Source organism: Lepus europaeus, chromosome 19 (assembly GCF_033115175.1).
Source record: "Lepus europaeus isolate LE1 chromosome 19, mLepTim1.pri, whole genome shotgun sequence".
In the NCBI taxonomy this organism is placed as follows: Eukaryota; Metazoa; Chordata; class Mammalia; order Lagomorpha; family Leporidae; genus Lepus; species Lepus europaeus.
In genome coordinates this window covers 10892787-10904948 of record NC_084845.1, presented here as the reverse complement: position 1 = coordinate 10904948, position 12162 = coordinate 10892787, and the positions used below count along the sequence as shown (strand labels likewise).

General features: G+C 47.0%; 1 protein-coding gene across 1 annotated transcript in view; it reads left to right on the top strand.

The window, feature by feature from the left end:
• CXCL17 (C-X-C motif chemokine ligand 17) overlaps positions 1-8765 on the top strand; it is a 54797-nt gene extending 46032 nt beyond the window's left edge. The window contains exons 2-4 of the mRNA XM_062175957.1: positions 226-306; positions 934-1035; positions 8668-8765. Of these exons, the coding sequence (XP_062031941.1) occupies positions 226-306; positions 934-1035; positions 8668-8765 (281 nt within the window). The remainder of the gene's footprint in view (positions 1-225; positions 307-933; positions 1036-8667) is intronic.
• The last annotated feature ends 3397 nt before the right edge of the window (positions 8766-12162 follow it).

Sequence of the window (12162 nt, the reverse complement as noted above, 5' to 3'; positions counted from 1 at the left end):
TCCAGGACCCAAAAGTCGCTCCAATATGCATGTGGGAATCCTAAGCAGAGACTTAAGTGCTGCACCACACACACACCCAAATATTCCTCTTTTGAAGTAACCTAGATTCCTGAAGTGAAAATGAGAAACTGACCCGTGCTAGCCTTGGTAGCATAGTGCTGGGGGGCATTTCTGTTGGTGTCTTCCCTTACTGGTGCCCGCAAGTGAAACGGTTCCTTCCAACAGGGGTCGCCAGAGGCCATAGGGACCAACGCCAAACTTCAGGGAGGTGGCTCTGGGAAGATGGCCAAGAATGTGAGTGCAAAGGTCAGTAACTCGGCATCAACAACAAGGATGGCATCACCATGACCCTGACTCTCTCCCTTGAGCCCCTTTGAGACCAATGCAGATGTTATCTGAGCTGACATCATCCACCCCCTCTCCACCAGTCACCAATGTCTGCTTCCTTACTGAGTCTCAGGCAAGAACTAAACTCCTCCAGGGTCTGCAGGAGAACCAACTGAATCTCAAGCTCTCCCTAACCCAAATTACCCTTTTTCCTGAGAGCCAGGGTTGCTTTCCAAAGCTGCCTGAACCCTATTCTCAGCCCCATTCTCCTCACAGGAAAGAATGAAAGCAGAGAGGCAAGATGGCTGTCCAAGGTAAAGCAGCCACTAAAACACAGACAAGTAGGGCTGACTTGCCATCCCTCAGTCCTGCCGATGATAGCCTGATGCCCCCTCTAAGTCTGCCACATAGGTCAGGAAAAACAACTTGGAGATCTTGGTGTTCAAACAGACGTAAGTCCCCACTCTTCTGTGTTGACCCCTCTTCACAGCTTGCTGTGGGATGAGAGAGGAAGTGAAGACATGGGAGATGGCAAGGAAAGCCCTACCTCCCCCTTACTCAAATGCGTTACCTCGCCTGTCTGAGCAGGGTTATCTGTTATTTCAGGTTGGTTCCTGAGAGCCCCTACAAGAAAACTCATGACAGTGCCTAGGCTGCCAAAGAAGCACTGTCCCTGTGATCACTTCAAAAGCACAGTGAAGAAAACCAGTAAGTGCTAAGGGGTGGTCTCCATAAACCAGAGTCACCCTTGTGGAATCACAGGGATGAAGCAGGGGTTGAGAATAAGGAGGCGGGATGAATAGAAGACTAGGTAGGCACACATCTCAACACTTTCTACTTGGTGTCAACTTGTGGAGAAAGGGGAAGAATGAGAAAGGTAGGATACAATTCTTCAGGTACGAGAATGGCTTAACCAAATTCCTGAATTTTATAGAATTTCACTGAGTGGCTGGCGCCGCGGCTCACTAGGCTAATCCTCTGCCTTGCGGCGCCGGCACACTGGGTTCTAGTCCCGGTCGGGGCGCCGGATTCTGTCCCGGTTGCTCCTCTTCCAGGCCAGCTCTCTGCTGTGGCCCAGGAGTGCAGTGGAGGGTGGCCCAAGTGCTTGGGCCCTGCACCCCATGGGAGACCAGGAGAAGCACCTGGCTCCTGGCTTCGGATCAGCGCAGTGCGCCGGCCACAGCACGCCAACCGCAGCAGCCTTTGGAGGGTGAAACAATGGTAAAAGGAAGACCTTTCTCCCTGTCTCTCTCATTGTCCACTCTGCCTGTCAAAAAAAATTAAAAAAAAAAAAAAAAGAATCTCACTGAGTGTCTGAGTGGAGGCACATGGGCTGTTGGGGACCTGGCCATTGATCTCTGAAGATGACCATCAGTATCAGTGTCAAAAAGAATTGGACTACTCCCTGGCTCAGCAGTTTTTAAGTATCATACAGAAAAAATGGCAAATAATTAATTGATATTGTGATATTACAAGGAATGGAATAAGCCAGAATCCTTATATATACTGTTGATAGAAAATAAATTTGTCAAGCTTTTAATGGGGGGCAGAGGAAAGGACAAAAAAAAAAAAAAAAGAAATTTGGAAAACTTTTTCCAAAAGACAGTAAATTTGACAGTAACTATAAAAATTATAAATTAGTACACATTTTGACACAGTAATCTCACGTCAAGAAATTTCAACTATAGAATACAAGCATGAGTGCTCAAAAGATATATGTGGGCCGGCACCATGGCTCAATAGGCTAATCCTCCGCCTTGCGGCGCCGGCACACTGGGTTCTAGTCCCGGTCGGGGCACCAATCCTGTCCCGGTTGCCCCTCTTCCAGTCCAGCTCTCTGCTGTGGCCAGGGAGTGCAGTGGAGGATGGCCCAAGTGCTTGGGCCCTGCACCCCATGGGAGACCAGGAGAAGCACCTGGCTCCTGCCATCGGATCAGCGCGGTGTGCCGGCCTCAGCGCGCCTACCACAGCGGCCATTGGAGGGTGAACCAATGGCAAAGGAAGACCTTTCTCTCTGTCTCTCTCTCACTGTCCACTCTGCCTGTCAAAAAAAAAAAAAAAAAAAAGATATATGTGCAAAAGGGATGGGTATTTGGCTCAGTGGCTAAGATTCCACTTGGGACACCTACAGCTGCATCCCATATCAGAGTACCTGGGTTTGAGTTCTGGCTCCACTTCCAGTTCCACCTTCTTGCCAATACACAATCTGGGAGGCAGTAGGTGATGGTGCAAGTATTTGGGAAATACTTCCAGGTGGGAAGTGGGAAGCCTGGATTGAGTGCCAAGCTCCTAGCTCTGGCCTGGCCCAGCCCCAGCTATAGTAGACATTTGGAGAGGGAACCAGGGGATTGGAGATCTGTGTCTTTAAAATAAATAAATAAAGCAAATAAATAAATATTTTTAAAAGATGCGTATATGAGAATAAATTATAACAATATTTATATTGAAAAATGGGTGAAAATGTTCAACAAAGCAAACTGGACATCTGTAGCTGTCAAAAATTATGATGAAGTAAATCATTATGCATTGACTGAAAAGATGTACATAAAAGTTTAAGTGAAAAAATTTATGTAAAAATGCCTACATCACAAAAATAAATTTCAGGAGGATTAAAGGTCTACAAATTATTGTATTTTTTAAGGATTTATTTATTTATTTGAAAGGCAGAATTACAGAGAGAAAGAGAGAAGAGACAGAGAGAGATTTTTCATCTGCTAATTCACTCCCCAAGTGGCCACAATGGCCAGGACTGGGCCAGGCTGAAGCCAAGAGCCAGGAGCTTCTTCCCAGTCTGCCATGTGGTTGCAGGGACCCAAAGACTTGGGGCATCTTCTGCAGCTTTCCCAGGCACATTAGCAGGGAGCTGGATCAGAAGTGGAACAGCCAGGACTTGAACCAGAACCTATATGGGATGCCAGCACTGCAGGCAGTGGCTTTACCTGCTACACCACAGAACCAGCCCCAAAGATCTAAATTTATAAGGAAATAGTGGAAAGTGTATTCACAATCTTTGGACAAAGACTTTTTTTAAGTTACCTAATAGTTTTTCATTCTTTTAGTTTTTAACAATTTTTTTTTTAGAATTATTTTATTTCTTTGAAAAACAGAGTTACAGAGAAAGGTAGAGCCAGAGAGAGAAGTCTTCCATTCCGCTAGTTCATACCCCACATGACCACCATGGCCAGAGCTGACCTGATCTGAAGCCAGGAGCCAGGAGCTTCTTCCAGTTCTCCCACATGGGTGCAGAAGAGGCCCAAGGACTTGGGTCATCTTATACTGCTTTCCCAGGCCATCACAGAGAGCTGGATCAGAAGAGGAGCAGCTGGGACTTGAACTGGCGCCCATATGGGATGCCAGCACTGCAGGTGGCAGCTTTACCTGCTATACCACAGCGCTGGCCCCAAAATGTTTCTTTTTACTTCTCTTTTGTTTTGTTTTGTTTGTTTGTTTTGAGAGACATTTGAGAGAAAGAGAAAGAGCTCCTATCCACTAGTTCACTCTCCCCAAATGCCCACAATGGCCAGGGCTGGGCCAGGCTGAAGCCGGAAACCAGGAACTTAATCTAGGTCTCCCATATGGGTGGCAAGTACACAGCTACTTGAGCTATCACCTGCTGCTTCCCAGACTATGCATTAGCAGGAAGCTAGAATTAGGAATGAAGATGGTACTCAAACCCAGGGACTCCTATATGGGATGTGGATGTACCAACTAGTATCCTAACCACTATACCAAATTCCTACTCCAGGAAGGATTTCTTAAACAAGATATAAAACACACCAACCATAAAGGAAGACTGATAAGTCTGACTTCACTGAAATGAATAAATTTTGGTCATCAACAAATAAAACCAGAAGCTATTAATTATATGATATATGCAATATATATAACCTACAAAGGGTTAGTATTCAGAATATATAAAGAATATCCTACAGATCAGTGAGAGATAGGTACGCAATACCACAAGACAAATTGGCAAAAGACATACTTAGCTACTTCACAGATGAGGAAAATCAAATAGTTAATAAATATATGAAATGGCATACAACTTTATTATTATTAGGAAAATTTAAAAGCAAAATGAGGGAAGGGTTTGGCCTAGCTGATTAAGATTGCTAGCTGGTGGCCGGCACCGCGGCTCAATAGGCTAATCCTCCGCCTTGCAGCGCCAGCACACCGGGTTCTAGTCCCGGTTGGAGCACCGGATTCTGTCCCGGTTGCCCCTCTTCCAGTCCAGCTCTCTGCTGTGGCCCAGGAGTGCAGTGGAAGATGGCCCAAGTCCTTGGGTCCTGCACCCCATGGGAGACCAGGAGAAGCACCTGGCTCCTGCCATCGGATCAGCGCTGTGCGCCAGCCGCAGCGCACCAGCCGTGGCGGCCATTGGAGGGTGAACCAATGGCAAAGGAAGACCTTTCTCTCTGTCTCTCTCTCACTGTCCACTCTGCCTGTCAAAAATAAAAAATTAAAAAAAAAAAAAGATTGCTAGCTGGTTAAGATGCTGGTGTCCCACATCACAGTACCTGGATTCAATTCCTGGTTCCAGCTCCTGATTCCAGCTTCCTGCTAATGCAGACTTTGGGAAGGGAAGGTGATGGCTCAAGTAATTGGTTCCTGGCACAGATGTGGGAGACCTGCATTGTATTGCTGGCTCCTGGTTTTGGCCCTGGGCCCAGTCCTGTCCACTGTAGGCATTTGGGGGTAAACTAGAAGGTAGGAGAACTCTCTCTCTTTTCCTGCCTCTAAAAAAAAAAAAAAAAAAAAAAAAGACTTTCACTGTATATCTGTCTCTGCCTCTCAAGTAAATAATTTTAGAATGACATATCAGTATATAATCATGAGATTGTCAAAAAGTTTTAAATTTGACAAGATCAAGGTTTGGCAAAGAGGAGAACATAGAAACTCTCATATGTTACTAATGGGAAAATAAATTAGCACCTCACCTTAAAGAGTGTTGTAAGTTACTAACTAAGGTTTAAACTACATGTACTATGTGAACCATCAATTCCACTCTTAGAAATGTATTCAAAAGGAATGCTTATGTAAACCAAAAGAATGTACAAGAACTTCTTAAGGGCTGGCATTGTGGTGTAGCAGGTAAAGCTACTGCCTGCAACTTCAGCATCCCATACGCATGCATGTTCATGTCCTAGCTACTCCACTTCTGATCCAGCTCCCTGCTAATGGCCTGAGAACATCAGTTGAGAATGTTCCAAATCCTTGGGCCCCTGTACCCAACATGGGAGACCTTGGAAGAAGGTCTTGGCTCCTAGCTTCAGCCTGGTCCAGCCTCAGCTAATGCAGCCATCTAGGGAGTGAACCAATGGATGAAAGATCTCTGTCTCTCTCTCTCTCTCTTTGCCTCTCCCTCTCTCTGACCTTCATATAAATAAATAATTCTTTGAAAAAAAAAAAAAAGACTTCAGGGCCAGTGCTGTGGCATAGCAGGTAAAGCCGCCGCCGGCCGTGCCAGCATCCCGTATGGGCACTGGTTCAAGTTCCAGCTGTTCCACTTCCAATCCAGCTTTCTGCTATGGCCTGGGAAAGCAGTGGAAGATGGCCCAAGTCCTTGGACTCCTGAACCCGTGTGGGAGACCCAGAAGAAGCTCCTGGCTCCTGGCTTCGGATCAGCACAACTTTGGCCGTTGCGGCCAGTTGGGGAGTAGACTAGTGGATGGAAGACCTCTCTCTCTCTCTCTCTCCCCCCTTTCCTCTCTCTGTGTAACTCTTTTAAATAAATAAATAAATCTAAAAAAAAAAAAAAAAAAAAAGACTTCCAAAGAAGTACTGCTCGGCCGGCGCCGTGGCTTAACAGGCTAATCCTCCGCCTTGCGGCGCCAGAACACCGGGTTCTAGTCCCGGTTGGGGCGCTGGATTCTATCCCAGTTGCCCCTCTTCCAGGCCAGCTCTCTGCTATGGCCCGGGAAGGCAGTGGAGGATGGCCCAAGTGCTTGGGCCCTGCACCCGCATGGGAGGCCAGGAGAAGCACCTGGCTCCTGGCTTCGGATCGGTACGATGCACCGGCCGCAGCGCGCCTACCGCAGCGGCCATTGGAGGGTGAACCAATGGCAAAAAGGAAGACCTTTCTCTCTGTCTCTCTCTCTCTCACTATCCACTCTGCCTGTCAAAAAAAAAAAAAAAGAAGTACTGCTCATAACTGACCCAGTGGGAAGCTGACCAGAAGTCCATCAGCAGAATATAAATAATATGAGGGTACTTCAAAAAGTTTATAGAAAAAGCTTTATATTGGGGAAAAAATTTTGGAATTCATGCACATTTTTTAAAGTTATTTAAAAGGCAGAGACAGAGGAAGAGAGCTCCTCCATCCACTAGTTCATTACCTAAATGTCCACAACAGCTAGGGCTGAGCCAGGCCAAAGCCAAGAGCCCAGAACTCCATCCAGTTCTCCCACATGGGTGGCCAGTCCTCCCAAGACTTGAGCCATCACCTGCTGCCTCCCAGGCATTGGCAGGAAGTTGAATCAGAAGTAGAGGTGGGACTTGGTTTCAGGTACTTCAAAAGGGGATGTGGGCATCTGGCATCTCAAGCAGTAGCCTGACTCGCTGTGCTACAACACCTGCTCCTATAACATACATTTTCCATTCAATTTTTGAAGTACCCTTGCCAACTGTGGTATATTAGAGTAATATATCTGTGGAAATAAACAAATGCATAATAACACAAATGAAATTGCGGAATACCTGTATCCCACATCAGACTCCTGGCTCCACTCCCAGTTCCAGCTTCCTGCTAATGGGAACCTTGGGATTCAGCAGATGAAGACTCAAGTGGTTTGGATTCCTGGCACCCATATGGGAGACCTGGATTGAATTCTAGCTCCTGGCCTTAGCCTGAACCAACCCAAGCTGTTATGGGCATTTGGAGAGTGAACCAGCAGATGAGAGAACTCTTTCTGCTTCCTTTTTTTAAAAAAATTATTTTTTATTCATTTGAAAGGCAGAGTTACAGAGAGAGAGGGAGGGAAAAACAGAGAGAGAGAGAGGGAGAGAGAGAGAGAGAGAGAGAGAGAGAGAGAGAGATTCTATCCATGGGTTCACTCCCCTAATGGCTGCAACTGCCAGGGCTGTGCCAGGCCGAAGTCAGGAGCCTGGAACTTCTTCCAGGTCTTTCACATTTGGTGCAGGGGCCTAAGCACTTGGGCCATCCTCTGCTGCTTCCCCAGGCTCATTAGCAGGGAGCTAGATCAGAAGTGGAGCAGCCAAATCTCAAACCAGTGTCCATATGGGTCGCTGGCATTGCAGGCCATGGCTTTACCTGCTACATCACAATGCCAGCCCCTCTTTCTGCATTTTAAATAGATTACATAAAGGAACTTAAAAATAACCTCCTGAAAAAGATAGCTAAAGTATGATTTCATACACTGCCTTAGTCCAACTCAGCTGCTACCACAAAATGCTGCAGAGTGGTTACAAACAAGAAAAATGTATTTGCCACAGTTCTGGAGGTTGAGAAGTGTGAGATCCAGGTGCTGGTGGATTGCCTGGTGTCTGGCGAGGGCCCACTCTCTGGTTTATAGATGCTGCCTGCCAGCTGGGTGCTTACATGGCAGAAGGCAAAACCAAGCTCCTCTGCCTCTTTAATAAGGTCATTAATCCCATTCATAATGGTTGTGCCTTCATAACTAAGTTTTTATTAATTCCTATAGATGTGTATTTTGCAATAATAAAAAATTTATTAAGGATGAAGAGCAAAGTACTAAATATATTATAATCTCACTTCTGTTTTTTTAAAGTAAACCATCATGTTTATATAGCAGAAGGTACAAAAGATGTAGCAAATGATTAACACCGGTTAGTTCTAGGGAGTAGACACCAGACGTTGGAGTGGGAGGAATATTTTTACTTTTGTACTATATATTTTTTCTACTGGACAAGTCTTACCCTTATAATTTAAGAGTGCTCATAAAAATTAAATTTTAAGCATGTTCTTAAGGGGGTGGGCATTTGGTACAGTGGTTAAGCTGCCACCTGGGACACCCAAATCCCATGTTGGAGTGCCTGGGTTCAAGTGCTTTCTCCATTCTCCATTCTAGCTAATGTGCACCCTGGGAGGCAGCAAGTGATGGCTCAACTGCTTAAATTCCTGCTGCCCATGTAGGAGACCTAGATTGAGTTTCTGGCTCCTGGCTTTGGCTTTGCCCTGCCCTAGCTGTTGCAGGCATTTGGGGAGTCAAAAAGTGGACAGGAGATTTCTCTCTCTCTCTCTCTCTCTCTCTGTGTGTGTGTGTGTGTGTGTGTCTACCTTTCAAAGAAAATTAATTTAAAAATGCTATTAACATTAGCACCCCTCTCTCCTTCTCTCTCTCTTTTTTTTTTTTACCCTAGGGCATCAAAAGTCCCACAGGCAGCCAAACAAGCACTCCAGAGCCTGCCAGCAGTTTCTCAAACGATGTCAACTAGCAAGCTTTGCTCTGCCTTTATAGGAGCTTGAAGAGTCCACCCTCCTCCTGAAATATTCTCAGTCAAAAGGGTAGCGACTATGTCTGGAGGATGATCTTACTCTCTCCACTCCCTGTCCTTATCCCCTAAATCATTCCAGTGCTCTCAAAAGGCATTTTCCCGACATCATATTGATTATTGCTACCCATAGGGTCTTCTGTTGTCTTTTCCTGTGCCCTCCCCTTACCCAAGCTTAAGATCACCTGGAAGGATCCAGAAACCCCAGCTACCTAGCTGATCTCAATTCTAAATATAGGTAAGAAAGTAGCAAACAGAGATCAATAAATATTTTTAAATGCAATAAGTCAACAGTATTTCTTTCAAATAGGGACTGCCACGTCAGTTCAATCCAGATGACCCACTTTACCCTGTTTACCCCAAGCCCAATCCAGGTTCTAAGCACATTCCTCACCACCATGATCCTCACTTTCTCTCCACTGACTAACTTTTTATCCTTTCACTCATTCAACAAATTTTCCTTAGGTAAGAGCTAGGGACAAAGAAACTAGGTATAACAATGAAACAGTTTTGGTCTTATTAAAGATAATACAGGTTTAAAAGAAACTGGCAGTTCCTGAGCATATAAGGGGCTGCCTTCAGTATTTACGATCACTGTCATCACCTCGTCGGCATCATCAGTAACAGTCACTGTATTCTGTGGATTTCCAATCTAATCAAGAGATATATACGTAGACATAACTCAGGACTAGAAAGCTGGTATTGGGTACCTCAAACACCATTCAAATGAGCTTCAAGCTGTAAAAATGACAGGACATCACACTTCATTATATATATAATATGCTTATAGTATGTATTTATTATATAGTATGGGAGTGGAATGATCAGATCAACAATCTGAGAAGATTAAACTGGTGGCCTTTTGTATGAATAAATAAAAAGGAAAAAAATCATTATAACAAGAATAGAGACTGTCTCCTCCTCTGATCCATTTCTCAAAAGATCGAATGGTGAGAGCCAAAGGACCACTCAACCAGAATCTGGCTTCTGTCATCCCAAATGAAACGGAGAACTAAATTGGGATGCTTGCCTTAGGAGAAGAAACATTTTAACTGAGTGATGAGTGGGGTGGGGCCCTATTTATGACACAAGAGGACAAGCCCCTCCCCTCTGCTAAGCAGCACTAGGCACACAGCCTCCTTAAAAGGAGGAGGTACAGGGCGCACCACTTGGCACAAGAGGGGGGCCAGCAGTGTCAGCCCATTAGCCACCTGCCTTAGAAAGAAAGACCAGGAATGCCAGGATGAAGGATTGGAACACAAAGGGAGATGCCATCATGAGAGATCTGTGAAGAGAAAGACCTAAGGGGCCCAGAAACATGAAGCCTGGGAAATCAACCCCTCCCATGAGGGAGATAACAACAGTGTTACCTGGTTCTAAATCAGTGCCTAGGACAGATGGGAGACCTGGACAAGAGCAGACACCTACGACCCAGCCAGAGCCTAAACCAGAAAAGGTACCCAAGATAGCCAAGCCAAGAACGAAGACTCAGCAGGAATCCACTACCCAACAGGAGCCTGCTTCACAGCAAAGACCTTCCACCCAGCAGGAACCCCAGGCTCAACAAGAAGCCGAACACCAGCAGGAACCTAGAGCCCAACAAAAATCCACTCTGCAGCAGGCATTCCTTGCCTCACAGGAGTTTGTGCCACAGCAATCATCTCCCATCAAAAGGCTGCCCCTCACTCAACAGGAAGCCACCTCCCAGCAGGGACCTAGCCCAAGGAAAGAATCAACAACTCAACAGAAATCAGAGCTGAGAGAGGGACAAGCAGCCAGGCCAGGACTTGGGCTAGTAGAGCCCCCTCTAGCTCAACAGGAAGCTGAATCAAAACCTAAAGCCCAGGCTAAACTTGCATCCAAAAAAGGACCACCTGCCCAGATTCAATCTGCATCCCAAGAGAGAGCTCAACAGTCAGACGCTATGGCTCAGCAAACAACGCCAGTCCAGAGAGCCAAATCCAGGCAGGAATCTTTGACAGAGGACAGAAATCTGCAAGAAACATCCACCACACCGCAAGAGACATCCACAGAGCCATCTCCTCAAGAGTGGAGGACACTTTTAGAGTGGATCACAGATTCCGACTCAGAATCAGATGTGGGATCGTCTTCAGAAACAGATGCTGTAGCCATGAGAGGTGTAACAGCGATAAACAGAGTAAAGACAGCCTTCAGAGAGAAATCTGGTCATGAAGGGATGTCGGGACATGGTGGGCCATCTTTTGGGAAGAAAACCAGCACCAGGCACTACCGGGACACACGTGAGTTTCAATCTGGAGAAACTAGGGCCACCTAAGGACAGTCATTCATTCATTCAACACTTAGTAGGACAGGTTAGTGCAGGTCACCCTTCGATAATCCTGTGAGATAAAGATCTACATCCCCATTTGGTAGGTGAGGCGTAAAGATACAAGTTAAGAGTCTTGCAAAAGAAGGTGTAGTTAGGAAGTGGAAGCCCAGGATTGGAAGCCAGGGGCTGACTCCCACACACCAGGCTGCATCCCTATAAAGGATTGGGGGGAGATCAAACACACAGGGAGGTGGGATAGAGCTCTGTCCTTGTCCCAGTGTTCATTCACCCATTCAGGCCAACGGATCCAGCGGCCATTCCGGGGCAGCTCTGAGGTTGGACTTTGCCCCCTGGGAGTTCGCATGCATATAAGCAGAACCGGGGAGGCGAGACCCACATCAAGATTGCCCAGGTCTGTCTCAGCTGCCAACTGGGCCAATGCCCTGGGGCTCAGACAACAGGACCCTGGAGGGAACCCCGGAGGCCACGATATCCCGGGCACAGTCAGGGCCCGAGGGAAGTGGGGCAATGACATCAGAGGGCTAGCCCAAGACTCTGCAATCCCTCACCTTCTCCGCCTCTTCCCCTGGCTCCTCCAGTGCAGGCGGCGGTGCCTCTGGGGCGCTCGGGCCCTGAGCTGCCTCCTCCAGACTCGAGACTTCTGCGTGCAGAATGGGACAAGCCGAGTTTTAGCGATGGGATGAGGGGTTACTTGTTGAGGGTGGCAGGAAGCAACGCAGCCCCAGCTCTGAGGCTGAGGGCACCTGTATGGCCGCAGTCCAGGGAGGCGGCAATGGTGGTCTCTCTCTGGGAGCTGAGGATAAGAGGGTAATCAGTGCCTCCGTGAGGGAGCTGCTTGTGTGCTTTGGGAGGAGAGGAGGCGCCAGGCTTTGATTTTTCCGGCACTGACGACCAAGAGCTGTTTCTCTAGGCTTCCAGAGCCCAGGCTCATGGGATGTTCGCACCACAGAGCGAACGCGAAGGAGGCTCCCTGGGCTCAGCCGCCCTAGCGGCAGTTGGCTTGTACGCATGCGCGAGCTTCGCGCCTCTACTGTTTCCCGCCTTTTTCTGGG